We start from the raw sequence: 15501 nt of genomic DNA, 5'->3' as shown, positions 1-15501 counted from the left end.
CTTACATTTACACTTTTAAATTGCTCTATATTAGAATTACGATTCCACCAAAAGCTGATGTTGCGTCTTTTTAGCTGACTTTTCAGACCCAAAATATCATGCCAGAAAAGATCGTTGACAAATCACAGTTTAACGAGTTACATTTTTGGGCAGAACATGGTTATCTGGAAAAACTTTCCGTTAACAACCTTGCTTGCTTACACTTGAAATCCAAGAAAATACAACTCACAGTTTCTGGTTTGCTCTTTATTTTGGCCCTACTTTGACCTTTCAATTGTTTCCCCTCTAGTGCATTCTGCTTCTCAATTGGCTCAATTGACGGTGGAGCAGCAGTTGTGAACATATGTTTGCCAGAGGAACTCACCGTGTGAATGAGTTGTTTGATCATCCCACCTGAACCACAAACAAAATATGATTTTTTCGACAACAAACAGGCTCCCCGTAAATGATCAATGCACGAACCGAAACGAAGCCATTTTCCACGGCCAATGAAACGAAGAAATCACCCAAACTCAATATTCTTTGTTACTTGCCGACATTAGCGATATATGTAAAAATCATCTGGTGCTAACATAATATGCAAGGGATCATTATCGTATTTGCGTTAGTTCCAAAAATTCCCTGATTAATTGAAATCACAAAATTTCCATTGTGTGTAAGTTTATATGGGCGTATTAAATGCAAGCAAATGGTCGAACTAAAGTACAAACGCTGGTCCAAAAATAGAGAGCGCGAGTTAGCATAAGAAAAAAAATTTGGGAAAAATATTTTTTCTCAATAGTCTCGGTGGTTTCCGTATTATTAAAATTTAAAAATTTTGTTTTTCATAATGATCAGTTTGAGATAGTAATTTTGTAACCGAGTACTCCTCTATTAATGCTCGAAAAGATCTTTTGCAGCAGCATCCATTGTCTGCAGTGTGGAATGCAGTGTGAAAATTCGTTAAATCCAGCAGCAGTAATTAGAGAAAAAAGAAAAGCCAAAATGTAAAAAAAAGTTAACTCTATTTCATTCATTATATGGAGAGATCCTATTTGCATAGCGACCTGTTGCCCTATCCGGCATCTGCTCCTCCGATCGGGTTTGTTGTTCCGACCCTCTTGAGGGGGGAGGGAACTATATACTCAACTGGGTTTTTTTTTTTTTTTGTTCAGTGAATTTTCGCCGCTCGATATATTCATCGTAGAGAGTTGAGACTGGTATCATTAGAAAGCTCGTCCAGCGTAGAATATGGAATTAAAAAGATTTTTTTAATTTTCGTTTTCTACAGGGAGTTATCGAGGCTTAAACTTCTGAGAAAAGAAGAGTGAATTCACGTTGTTTTTATTCACATTTTCCGGAATTTTTTGCCTAAATTTTCGTCAATTTTGCTAAAATTTGTTATAATTTTTAAGAATAGTGTCGTTGATTTCATTTTTGAAGACGAACAAGCATTTTTGATTGTTTTGATTTAATTTTTTGGTCAAAAAATCTGGATAAACATTTCAAAATTTAGCCTTTTTCATCAACAACAGCACGAAATAAGCTACTTTAGTCCACTTTGATTAAATTTGCCTACAGTACACCCCCAAACAACACTCATACAATCTTTGTAGACTCAGAGGGGGGCTATTTCTACTTCAGAGTCCGCAGAGAGTGCCTTGTAGTTAAAACTTTGCCGTTTTTTGCTAACTTTACTCGTTGATTATCAAAAATGCAAAATTTATTTTGAGTTTCAACTCAGAAATTATCTATATCTACAACATTGAAAAATCAATTGTTCTTAACGGACAATAAGTATTAACAGGGGTAGTTTTGGGCCATTCTTGGACTGTTACAATCCAAAAAAAAAATCGGGTTGTAATCAGTCGGTCTTTTTTTTTAAAAAAAAGACTTTTTTTTAATAATAAAGAACAGAACATATCAAATCAAAGCTCAGGAGTGATAGGTCCAACCAATTCGCTTGCGAAACAGCTCCAGGCTAATTCATTTAGTTTTTTAATTGAAAGTTTATGGTCGTTTTTTTTAAAAAATAATTGACTTTTCAATAAATAATGGCTTAATTAACTTTTCCTCTGTTTTTTTCTTAATTTGTTCAACTTCCAGCTTAGTGTCAGCAAAAAAAAGACTGCTTCTTCTTTCTACTGAGTTAACATTTATTCTCGGTTGCAGTTTTAAGCCTGAAATTATTGTTTTCTGGCTTTGATACTACAAGATTTTAGATTTTTGTTTGTTTTGATATTTGCCAGTTTTTCATGTTTTCTAATTTTGTCACATTATCACATTATTGACAGTTCTCATGTCACCTTTTTTTAACATTCAAATTAAAACACAATTGAACATATTAAAATCTTGAAAGATATAAATCATCGTTTTAATGGCCTCGACGCCTCTTTCTTGAAGAAATCAATTGAATTTTTTAATTTTGTCTTAACTGTCATTTATACTTTGTCGTTTCGGTCGTATGAAATTTCCTGTTTAGTGATAGCTTTCATTGGCTTTTCATGGAAGAATAGAAAAACCGATATTCTGATATTAGCAGATAGCTGATGGCTTTTATGACTTTCAAACCCATCGTTTTCCAAAATTAAAAAATAACTTTTTTAACTTCGCAATTTTGTTCTTTTTATGTTTCTTTTTGTTACCTAATCTCGTTAGTTGATTACAGGTCAAATATGACATTATGGGTGTCAAGGGAATAAAAGGGATTAGTGTCCAAAAATCTTTTTTTTAAAGATTTTGTTATGACCTTACTGGCTTCGACACCGCTTTTTCATAAAAAAAAAATTAAATTAATTTGATTTTTGTCATATTTGACGTTCTTTTTGTAGATGCAAGAAATATTCTGGATAATTACAGGTCTCGAGGGTTTCTTTTTCATGAAAAAACGACGATATTTAAATAGCTCTTTTTGTAATTAATGCCTTTCATGACATTGAATGTAATTTTGTTTCGAAAAAAAAATTAAAAGTATTACATACTTTAGCACTCCGCTTTTTTGTCTACTTGTTACCTAGTCTTACTAATGAATGGCCACGTACTACATTATAGCTGTTTAAAGAAGGCGCAATCAAATATATTTTGAGTGCCAAAATTTGGCTTGACGGTTTTGACAGCGTTTTCTGGCAAGTTTCAATTTAAATTTTGTTTGTTCTTTGTTGTTCTTTTTAGCCGCTCTATAAAATGAATAAGGTCAGGTCCTAATGCCCTTCTATAGAAGCAGTGGTAATCGCAAATTTGTGGTAATATTAATTTATTCCTAATGGTATTTATTACTTTGAAGTTAATTGTTTCAAAAAAATAAGTTAATTTTTTTTACTTTTCTGTTTTTGTTCTTTTTTGTATAATTGTTACCCAACCTTTCTATGGACTGGTCGCATATGTTTTCTGGTGATTTTTAAGTTATTTTTGTTTAGTTTCAGGTTTATCTGACGGTATGCTGACTTTGTTATTAAATTTAGTTTTTAAGAGGGACATAAATTTTTTGATATAATTAATGTTTGTTGTTGTTGTTGTTTGATTTTGCTGTTCGTTTTGACTCGCTTTCTTAATATTGACATATTACAGCAATCTAATGCATCAATTTTTACTCCACTGAGTTATTTGTTTTGGAGGTTATCTTATCGTTCATACAGAATTTTTTGAAAAAGACTTGGGCTTTTTTGGGATTCGCAAAAAATAATTTTTGGGTTTTTCTATCTGTTCCTCATTTGGTCGCCCATCCACAAAATTGTGGATGGGCGGGGTCGGAACCTTATGTGCCATTGCACATTACCGAGCCGCCTTGTTTTGTATATCTTAAAACTGCACATCTAATTGCCCAAAACAGTACGTAAGAAAATTGTGAGAGCTATTATAAGAAATCTGGCCAGGCGAATGATTTCTCACTTGTTAGGTAACCTCACATTCACTTTTTAGGGTGTTTTTTGCCAAAAATATGCAAGGACTTCACCATTATTACAAAACGATCTTCAAACGTTGCTCAACCGCTTCGTCTAACCCATTTTTATTATATATCAGTCTAAGTTTGCAATAATTCAGCCAAAATGCAGATTGACTGGCCTCCTTTTTTCGGACATTTGTTTCCTATTTGACATTCCAATCTTCTCTATAGCTTTTCATTCGCCATTTTAATGAAAAATGCACTAGCTTCTCTGAATCAGTGGTTTCCGTTTCCATTTTTGATCAAAACTAACTATTTATTCATTTTGAATTGAAGAAGTCCAAGCGACCTATCTCTTTTTCACAGACCAAAAACACATCACCACTAGATAATAAACATCACCGGCACTTTCCTGAAATAGACTTTGGGATTGAAATTTTACCTAATTACTAAGTTTGAAGCATAAACCAGGAGAAAAACAGATTCTAGATATTTTATTGAAAATTATACAAAGCTTGCTGTTGCCAAAAAATTGGTCAGAGCGCATCGTGAGTGCAGTTAGCTTCTTTTCAAAAAAAGATTTGCGGAAAGATATAAATATATAAATTATAAAGATATAAATTATAAATATAGAATAAATAAGAATAAATTATATAGAGCAAAAAAGGAAGAACCAAAAGTTGAAAAAGAAAATATCAAACGCTTCTTATCAATTTTTGCATTCTCTACAACGTGCGGTTTTCAAAACTGCTATCGAGGGACAATGTGTAGTCAGTCCCATAAAGTTGCAACGTTATCGAAGGTTTCAAAGTTCAATTTTAAAACATGCAGATATCTGGCCAAAAGATGCTCATTTGCGTGCCTCGAGTCTTCCGAACGTTCGATTGCGCTGCAACTTTATGGGACTTACTATAACCACATTTGTTCACTTCGTGGGTATAGTGTTCGCGCAAACACATTACGAGAAAGAAAAAATTTATACATGCGGCTCTTTCGCCGTTTCATTGAGTCATGTACAATTTTTCTTAATGGCTCTCCAATGGAGCTCAATTGCATCTATTTACTTACTTCAATTCATGGCTAAAAGTTGAACAACTTTAATACTTGTTTTCCATAAAAATCAGCAAATTTTTGAGTTCTGGTTTTGTATTTCTTATGTTGTTCTTGTCATTAAATTCTATTTATTGAAGTTGTAGTTGGCTATCCAATGAAAACCATAGCCGGTAGATCGCCGGAATAGCTGCAAACGAAAACGATTTGCGTGCCGTATAATACAGATAGAAACAGATACAGATACCAATTGAAAAAGTTATCAACGCCGCTCAAAAATCTATTCAGCAAAAATGATAAAACTTATTTCTCTTTAAAACTCATTTCACAGCAGCCTTGTTATTAGGGACCTTTATTACACATACGAGTTCCTTTTTATCTTAAACTATTCAAACTGAACTCAAAACTTTAAAGTGTAAAAACCCTGTTATTGAGTGAGGTAAGTCATTTATGATTAAAATCCGATCACGCTAATTTTTTTGCGCGCAACTGCCGTTATAAGAGGAAGAGGTTATTCAGAAAATTTGACTTTTTCAGCTTTGCTGTGTGAACAAATGTAAAACGAAAAAAGCTTCCGACGAAACAAAAAATATAGCAGGACAAGTCCTGGCGTATAATTCAAAGAATTGTTATTGACTAAACAAAAAACTAGACCTAGAACGGACTATGAGTGAATTGGGAAAACCATTTCTAAACAAAAATAAAAAAACATAGCAGGACAAGTCCTGACGTACAATTCAAAGAATTTTCATTGACTAAACAGAAAAACTAGACCTAGAATGGACTATGAGTGAATTCAGAAAACCATTTTAAAAGCATCAGAAAAAATAAAAACAGAAAATCAATATCAAAATGCCGCATGTGAACAAAAAAACTCCTAGCGAGAAATGAAAATTTAATTCAAACAAAAAACTAGGCCTAGAATGATCTGTGAATGGATTGGAAAAACCAGTTAGAAAAAAATCCGATCCAAAAAATTGAAAAAACAGTAAAAATCAGAGTGAAATTGCCGCATGTGAACAAAAAACCACTACCGAGAAACCGAATTTTTGTTCAAACACCGTTTTCTCACTCTACTTTAAAATTAGAGCGAAAAAATTCACGCCGCAAAACCACTCGCTTTTTCGCTCCATTTCCTGTTTCGGCGTGACCAAAATCACTACTCCAATTTGACTTCAAAAATCATGAAAATGTGTGAACAGATCTTAAAAAAAAGACAGCGCCCCAATACAATTCAAATTCTTTGAATTGTAAAAAACAAAACAAAATCATCGTCAAAACACCGCTAGCGAGAACAAAAAACCACAAGAGAGAAATTTAAATTGATTCTAAAAAAACTAGGCTTAGAATGAACTATGAATGGATTGGGAAACCATTTAGAAAAAAATCCAATCCAAAAAATCGAAAAAACAGTAAACATCAAAGTGAAATTGCCGCATGAGAACAAAAAAACCACTAGCGAGAAAGCGAATTTTTGTTCAAACACCGTTCTCTCACTCTATTTTAAAATTAGAGCGAAAAAAATTCACGCCGCAAAACCACTCGCTTTCTCGCTCCACTTCCTGTTTCGGCGTGACCAAAATTACTACTCCAATTTGACTTCAAATATCATGAAAATGTCTGAACAGATCTTAAAAAAAAGACAGCGCCCCAATACAATTCAAATTCTTTGAATTGTGAAAAACCAACAGCACCTCAATATAGCTCCGCTCAGCTTACAGCTATAAAAATGAATACATTGAATTGTATCAACGTAGGTAGAAATTAACGATTTCAATACACATGTCAACTTTGGTACTAAACATTTTCAAAAAATGTCGCTTTGTCCAGTCGCTTGATCTCATTAAGGACAAGTCTCACAAAAAATCATGCACATGTAAGAGCAGATCCCACAAAATGGTCAGAAGAATTCTGAAAACGACTTGAAGAAGGTGGCACACCAAACCAACTTACGCATTACTTAAGCATTGTCAGCAGATAAACACAATTTTGACCGTATTGCCGTATGACAAAAATGCGTAGACTTCAGGATATAATTTATAACCATACAGTCAGTTGGAAAAGTGAGGGAAACGGAAGAGGGAGGTAAAACACGTTAAGCGCGACAATTGTCATTTGTGTAAAACAAAAAACACGGGCGGGCGGTTAAACAATATTAAAGGCAGCTAATAGCCCTCTGAGTATCTGACGGAGTCTATAAATCAGATTTAGAAAAATGTTAAAAACGTTCTCAAACTTAATGTACCACGAACATCTTTAGCAGCAGGAAAAAGTGAAAGTCTTCATCTCTCAGCAATAAACTTCTGCAGTAGCTATAAAACAAAAAAAAGTTCTCAGACTATGAAGTAGAGGGGAAGGGGTGCTATAGTGCAGGAGGGGGGGGGGGGCAAAATGACACAAAAGGCTTGAAATGAACACTTTAAAAAATGAAACCGATTTTGGCGCATTTTTCGTTTGACTTCTGACTCTAAGTATTTAACTGCCACCAACTGAGGTCAACTAGAGAAAATTGTCAATGAGATAACAAACTACATCACGATGCACGGACAGAAAACCACTATCTCTTCGCTCTGCTTTGAATTTTAAACAGCAGTTTGATCTAAACAATGTATTTATTTTCACTACATTTCTCTTTCACATACACTCCATCAAAAATGTCGATTAAAATAAAAAGACGACAGACAAAATTCCTGTTCGAATCGTAAACATAACCGACTAAACGTCGGAAGAATTGCTCTTGAACGACTAGTGGGAGCTCTAATCAATTGCAGCCTGCTTCAGTCGGGGGGGGGGGGGGGGGGTAGCCTAAATGGGACTAAGAAGTTCTATAGTGGGCTTCAAATAACCATATTAGAGGTTAACATATACCACTATTAAGATTTAAAGTAAAAAAATGACACCAGTTTCGGCGCACTTTTTATTTGACTTTTAGTATTAAATTGCCGCCAATTGAGTTCAGCTGCTTGAAATTGTGATTGAGAGAGAATTTTAGATCACGCGAAATGCAAAAAGTCAAGGGCGTAAAAGTCACTCGAAAAGTCAAAACCGTCAAGCGAAAATTTTGCATAAAAAAAGACACACACGTTTACAATAATTGCTATGAACTGCGTTCAAGAGCAATTAAAAAGACGCGGCAATACAAGGCAAACTCTTCGAATTGTATAAAAATCAACTGCAATATATCTACATTCAGCTTTGCATATAAAGTTAACTTAGCATATTTCTTAGACGTTAGGATTACGAACATTCGATTGCTCCCTCGAAAAAGAATTCGTTTTGAACTATCAGCCGCCGAAAATTTGGTATCAGAATTTTGCACCAAGAAATACTAGCTTGAATAGAAGTTTTGTCATTACCTAATAAACGCATAAAAAGTTAAATCCCCTCCCCCACTTACCAGGCGAAGGTGGGGCTATTCCTCTTTTGCCTCCACGCAATGGTGACTGCCCAGAGTGAAATGCGGGAACTGATGAAGTAAATTGAGATTGAGAATTGGATGCGTCATTCTGGTCTTCGGACGATCGGGGTAGTATCTTTTGCAGTTGTCTCGGACCACTACTCGGCATCACGGAGATCTGTTAAATAAATACACAAGGTGAAATACAGCTTGAATATCTTCCTTTGCACTGCTAAAAAAACTTAGTTTTATTTGAATATACAGAATCATGTCGTTCAATTTATAGTTGGAACGGACAATAACCCTTGGGGACAAATCTAGCACTGCTATTTTTCAGTACGTTGAACTCTATTAAGACGTCAAAAGCTCTCACTTGGCTGAAGCTTTCACACTTGATGAATCAAACAGGGTATTAGGCTACATTACAGCTCGATACTATACCAAGTCGCTATCGTCTTTCCTTTTACTGAACTCTATTAAATTATCAGATTTCAGCAAAACGTCAGAAACGAAATACTAGGATCAAGACTACTGGACGAGTCAGCTAGATGTGATATTTCACAGATATTTCCTGCAAAAATAAGAATTAGCTATGCCAACAGAGACGCACAGAAAAAACCTGCAAAATTTTTGAGTCCAGAAGCATTGAAAAATTATAGAATGGAGAATAACCACCTACTTGTTTGACCTGCTCCAGGATTTCTTTGGTCAGCGAACTGTTCTGAGAGACTGTCCTCTCCCGCGTGCGTTGCTCTCGGTACTTCTTCTTTTTCTTCTAAACATAACAAGGAGGATCGGTAATGTGCGTTTGCAAATCATGTTCCATCTCACCTAAGTGCCTCTTGATTTATTCACTTTTCAAAGTAATGTGGCATTATAATGAGAAAAATGGATCATTATAGCTCTGAATATTTGTTGCATAGGTTTTCTAAAACAAACAGAGAACTAGATGAATACAAAAATTCAAATAATATTCACTTTATTTACTCATAGTTTTTCAAATCTAGAGGCAAAGAGAAATGGGATACATGAGGGGTGCTTAATTGAGTGGGAGTGGAGTGGAGGAGGCGTCTGTAAGGGGGTTCTCAAACCAATTTCTTGTGAATTAAAAAGAGATACAAAAATTGCTCTTGGCTGAAATCAGGACAGGCATTTACGTGATTTCTAATCTTGTTAGTTGTCTGCGGAGCAAATGAAGCAAAAAGAATGTGGCAACGTTTAGTTGAAAATCTCAAATTGAAACAGAATTGCCTCTATGCGTTTGTGGTCAATAACTGTCCTCTTGTTGCTAGAAAAAAAATTGCAAGTCCTACTAGAATGCTATAATCATTCACTAAAACGATTTGTGTGTTACAATTGCGAAGAAAAAATTGCTAAGTGTAAATTGCGCTTAAAAAATCAGTGTCGAATTTCTCAAACTTTTCCTCAAATTAACGTTTTCCAGCGTTTTAAAAATTAGGTAAAAATAATTAAAATTGATTTCTCTTGCTGACTAGATATATTGCATGGCAAAATGAAAAATTATAATTGAATGCATTTTCAGTAGCCTAAAATACTCTCATTAGCTCAAAAGATTCATCAGCATAAAAAACTGACAAATTAAAAATAATTAACGCCTGTTTTTCTTCGGGAAATTATTGACGAGACTATATTATGGTTTTTTAATATTTATCACGAGACGTTCAGTAAAACCAAGTTTTTATCTCGTTGAGTATTTTTCCAAACTCAAAAAATTTCAAAGAATTTTTTTTCCAAAGAATTTTTTTCAGCTTTTGTACACAGGATTTTTAAAAGCATTTTATAATGCAGGAGCCACTAAAAACAAAAAAGTACCCGCCTGACGACAAGAACAACGAAAAGGTAGAAGTGTAGAAACGGATTCTCAATTTTTCCTAAATAACTTAAATGTCTTGTCTTAACAAAAGATATGTACCGGACAAAATTGACATTAAAAAAGCGCAACATGCTTCTGATATTGAGTTTTAGATAAATATCAAGGTAAGTTGGATAAATTTTGATTATTAAACACTAAAATGTGATTAAATAGTGAACAAAAATAGATTGCGAAAAGCTTAAAATTCGCCGATATAAGCTCAAAATTTTTGAAAATAGATGAAAAATTTCCGACTAGAGTTACTCCATTTTACTCAACAAACAGAATACCTCAGAAGTAACATCTATTTTAAAAAAAGCTCATCAAAACGACCAGAACAACAAAGTTTAGTCAGAATAACTATCCCAATGCTAGAAAAAATTGAAGATTAAAAAGCTGCTAAAAAGCTTAAAAAGCTGCGTCCAACAGCAAAAAAAAGCAAAGATAAATCCAAATCGCATCTAAAAGTCTAAGATTTGCTCCAAATAGTCGTAGAGATTCCACGCGTTTTACTAATAGCTGAAACAATTGACACTAACACCGCTGGCTGAAGTTAGAATCAGAACTAGAAAACCGCTTTAAAAAACAGCGCGAGATAAAAAACATACACGGCAGATCGCCGGAAAATAGCCGCCGTTGATTCAAATAAGCATGATTGGGATTGAACGAATAGAATATAATGAAAAAAAAAATTTTTGTACAAAAATATTTACTAAGTCCGATTTATTTTGATGGCATTTCGTAGTTGAACATACTTCTATTTCTTAGAGAGAGGCTACAGGGGCTACAATCAACACCAATAAGCAATAGAGGTGGTAACTAAGACTTATAGGAAAGACGTTCAAATAGCGGTCATCTAAAATTGGGCTTTATGGGTTTATCCCGTTTCTATTTCTGGCCTCAATTTTTTATACCGACTGTGTTCATTTTGAATTGCTTTGCTTAGCAACTGATGTTCAAATTCACTTTTAACAGAATGAGAGAAGAGAGAAACTAGCCTAGAGAAGTCAAAAAGATTTCACGCAAAATGTCGAAAAAGCGGCAAAATGGTAAAGCGAAAAAAAGTTTGACGAAGTAAAAAAACATAGCAGGACAAGTCCTGACGTACAATTCAAAGAAATTTCCTTGACTAAACAGAAAACTAGACCGAGAACAGACTATAAATGGATTGGGAAAACCATTTACAAAAAGATCCGATCAAAAAATCGAAAAAACAGTAAAAATCAGAGTGAAATTGCCGCATGTGAACAAAAAACCACTACCGAGAAACCGAATTTTTGTTCAAACACCGTTTTCGCACTCTACTTTAAAATTAGAGCGAAAAAAATTCACGCCGCAAAACCACTTGCTTTTTCGCTCCATTTCCTGTTTCGGCGTGACCAAAATCACCACTCCAATTTGACTTCAAAAATCATGAAGATATGTGAACAGATCTTAATAAAAAAACATAGCAGGACACGTCCTGACGTACAATTCAAAGAGTTTTCATAGACTAAACAGAAAAACCAGACCTAGAATGGACTAAGAGTGAATTGAGAAAACCATTTTCAAAAAATTCTGATAAAAAAATAACAAAAAAAAACAGAAAATCAATGTGAAAATGCCGCATGTGAACAAAAAAACCACTAACGAGAAATGAAAATTTAATTCACACAAAAAACTAGGCCTAGAATGAGCTTTGAATGGATTGGGAAAACCATTTAGAAAAAAATCCGATCCGAAAAATCGAAAAAACAGTAAAAATCAGAGTGAAATTGCCGCATGTGAACAAAAAACCACTACCGAGAAACCGAATTTTTGTTCAAACACCATTTTCTCACTCTACTTTAAAATTAGAGCGAAAAAAATTCACGCCGCAAAACCACTCGCTTTTTCGCTCCATTTCCTGTTTCGGCGTGACCAAAATCACTACTCCAATTTGACTTCAAAAATCATGAAAATGTGTGAACAGAACTTAAAAAAAAACATAGCCGGAAAAATTCCGGAAACGACTCGAAGTAGAAATCTGACTATTCTCACCAATCAGATTCATCACCAGCATAATATTAATCGACTGACAGTGTAACCAATTCACAAAGACACAAAGAAAAGACTGGAGAACTGGAAACTTGACAAAGGACCAAATCAAAAAATAATATTCTCTAAAAATCCAAACAAAATCCTCTACAAAAAGATGAGCAGCTTCCCATCCATAACTCATAGCAATCAATTAGTTATATATTTGGCTAGATCAACCGCCCACCTAGTACTTGCAGAGAAACGTTAAACATCATACTAAAAAAGACTAAGAAAAACTCTTTAACGAATTAGAGATTTGTATAATTTGTTTAAATGAAAACTGCCCTGCTAAGCCTTCAAGTGCAAATTCATAGTATCGACACCTACAAAAATGCTCTTTATTGGGAAAAGGTTGCCAACAAGAAACGTAAAATTGGATGAAATATGCAATAAACTTAAAAAAAGACAAAAAGTGGCCAACATTTGCTCTGATTTACTCGATTTTCTTTAACAAAATCAACTCGAAACTATTATCAATCAAAATGAGAGACATCCAAAAGAGCTTCAACAACTGACTTCCACTAGAAAACTCCCCAAATCCTATCAAAGGTTGAGGAAGAATAGAAACGACATTTAAAACCAAATTGAACAAATAAAAAACGAGAAAAAGTAAGGTGTTTTTTTTTTTAAATTTTACAAAAAAATACAGCCAAATAAAAATACTTAGAGCAAATAGAGCAATGAAATGCTCGCGAAAAAATGGGCAAGTCGTAACAAGCTAAAGAAGTTGTCTACCTTTGAAAAAAAAACGAAAAAAAGCAAAAAATTTGAAAAAGTGGTTAAAAAATTCCTAATTTTTCTGTCATTTTTCTTCAGAAAAAATGATTTATAACAACAAAATTTTAATCAATTTGTATCCCTGATGATCTTTGAGTAACGAGCTTCTATGCAAATTGCACTTAAAGCAGTAAAACAAAACAAAAGGCCAAATTACATTAAATTTCGTCGAAAAATCAGCAAAACTGATCAAAAACCTCAAAATTTGCATAAAACTCAAATTAACTACTTGAAACCTTCAATTCCTATCAGAACGAGCTCAAATCCAATACAATATCATAATCAAACCTCGTAAACAAGAAAAATTGCAAAAAAACTGCTTTTAAAAGCCGCACGTGAACAAAAAAATTTCGCTCGCTCAGAGAAAATTTTTTCACACATCAATTTCTCGCTCTATCAAAAAGAGCGGCATGAACAAAAAACCACTATCTTTTCGCTCCCCTCTTCACTTTTGTTCAGCACCCAAACCACTCTAAAATTTTTCACGCGTTTCATTTCCTGCTTCAAAATTCACTCCAACTAAAGTGATTAAAAAAAAAGGACTTCTCCAATACTCCTCTTCGAGTCGTAAAAAAAAGACAGCGCCCCAATACAATTCAAATTCTTTGAATTGTAAAAAAAAATACGAGCGCAATAATAGCCGGCTAAGAAGATGAGGGCGGCTATTAAAAATACTCCTCCTTGAGTCCTAAACAGACATCTTACTAACACAATCCAAAGTCCCTGGATTGTAAAAGAAGGACAGCGCCTAAATAATAGCATTTGAAATGCTGACCGCGGCTATTAAAAACTGATTGTGTATGATGACTTATGATGATGGTTGTTCCGTAATGTAGGAACTTCAAACCGGAGAAAAATGCACTGAATTTAATTAGTTCAAACAAATCACACTACAGAATACAAATCAATAGTATACACGTTTATGTCCAAATTAATGTGATATTTAATGACGGTAAGAATTTTCTGTTCCTTTAAGGAAACCTTTAAGAACGAAAGAAATACAGAACGAGTGAACTTCGTTGATGTGAAAAGACTCACAACGTGGACAAATTACGAGATCACTTATTACAATTAGCCCATATATAAAATTAAAAAATTAATTCAAGCAGTTGCATAAACAAAAACTACGTATATTTGATCTAGGAATTTATATGAGGCTTAATCGCTTTGTAAGTGTTAACCGAGGACTAAGTTACTGGAATATAACGTCCAATAGCTCACTGCTGACAACGAGATAAGAATTTTTAATCAATGGCAAAAAATTTGTTAAATCAAATTTATTGCAACTATGAAGATTTTTGGGAATGATTGCAACCTTTTTATCAGCTTTTCGGGAAACTTAGAACTGCAACAACGTTTTTTATTCCATTCCAATTTCCAGTTATACAATTAAAAAGAGGTTTGATTCCACCTTTTGATTCCACCTTTTAATTGAGGTTGAAAGAGTTTATTGCAAAAATCACTCTTGTAAAAAGAATTCAGGGATCTGAGAACATAATTACTTAATTCATAAATGCGCAGTTCGTAAACGGTTAACAAGGAGTGTCTTAGGAATAAGTCATCGCAGAGATAGTCTTTTCGGAAACCGATCATAACCAATTAACGTCAGAAGAATTGCTCTCGAATGACTAGTGGGAAATCCTGTTGCAATATGTTGTAACCTGCTTCAGTTCGGGGCGAGGGTAACTAAATTCACGTAGGGGGCTTCAAATGACGTCAGCAGATGTTATTATATACCACTATAACCATTAATAAAAAGAAAACAACAATTTCGGCTTACTTCTTTTAAAAACTTTTAGTGGTGAACAGCTACGCAAAACTTGTGAATGAGAGATATTAGATTACGCAAAACCGAATAGTCAAGGGCATAAAGGTCACTCGAAAAGTCAAAGCGGTCAAAGTTGCGCATAAAAGACCTACACGTCTGCAATAATTGCTTCAACCTTCGTTCGTGAGCAACTAAAAATTTTAGCAATTTTTTTCTGCACTGTGTTGAATAATTGGCGTGATGTTGGTGTTGTAGTAAATGAATAGTTGAGTCCTCTGCACATATCATAATTTTGAAAGATATCACTTACCTAATTTCATCTTGACATGACTGATATGAGTTTGGAAAGCGAAACTTTTAATCCAGTTTAAGCCCAAGATGTTTACAAAATGGTTAAATTCTTAATTCACTCTGATTGAACTGAAAGTTTAAATCAGCTGAATTAACCTTAAGATTAAGCTGTAGTTTTCATGAGAATACGCACCAGCTTATTACAAAAGCCAGTAAGTAATTTATGCTTTTCAAAAGTCATTAAAAATCTGTTACTGGAATTGTTAAGCATGGAAAACCGTCACAGGGAAAACCTATTCTAAACAGTGCAAGAAGATTGTCCGACACTATTCGCCATATCTCTTTAGTAAAAAGAAGACGGTAAAAATGCTGCCATTATAACCTCCCTAGTCGAGAGAGGATGTTAATCTTGCAAGATCTTGAAA

The 15501-nt window shown here is 34.0% G+C and overlaps 1 protein-coding gene across 1 annotated transcript in view; it reads right to left on the bottom strand.

Annotated features, from left to right (window-relative positions):
• The window catches only part of LOC142340412 (uncharacterized), an 80136-nt gene that overhangs the window by 8387 nt on the left and 56248 nt on the right, over positions 1–15501 (bottom strand). Inside the window, exons 5-7 of the mRNA XM_075390989.1 lie at positions 8989–9084; positions 8310–8487; positions 230–393 (exon numbers count right to left, since the gene is read on the bottom strand). Coding sequence (XP_075247104.1) covers positions 230–393; positions 8310–8487; positions 8989–9084 — 438 coding nt within the window. The remainder of the gene's footprint in view (positions 1–229; positions 394–8309; positions 8488–8988; positions 9085–15501) is intronic.

This window comes from Convolutriloba macropyga, chromosome 5 (assembly GCF_964194025.1).
Source record: "Convolutriloba macropyga chromosome 5, txConMacr16.3, whole genome shotgun sequence".
Taxonomy (NCBI): domain Eukaryota; kingdom Metazoa; phylum Xenacoelomorpha; order Acoela; family Convolutidae; genus Convolutriloba; species Convolutriloba macropyga.
This window is presented reverse-complemented; position numbering and strand designations above follow the sequence as displayed.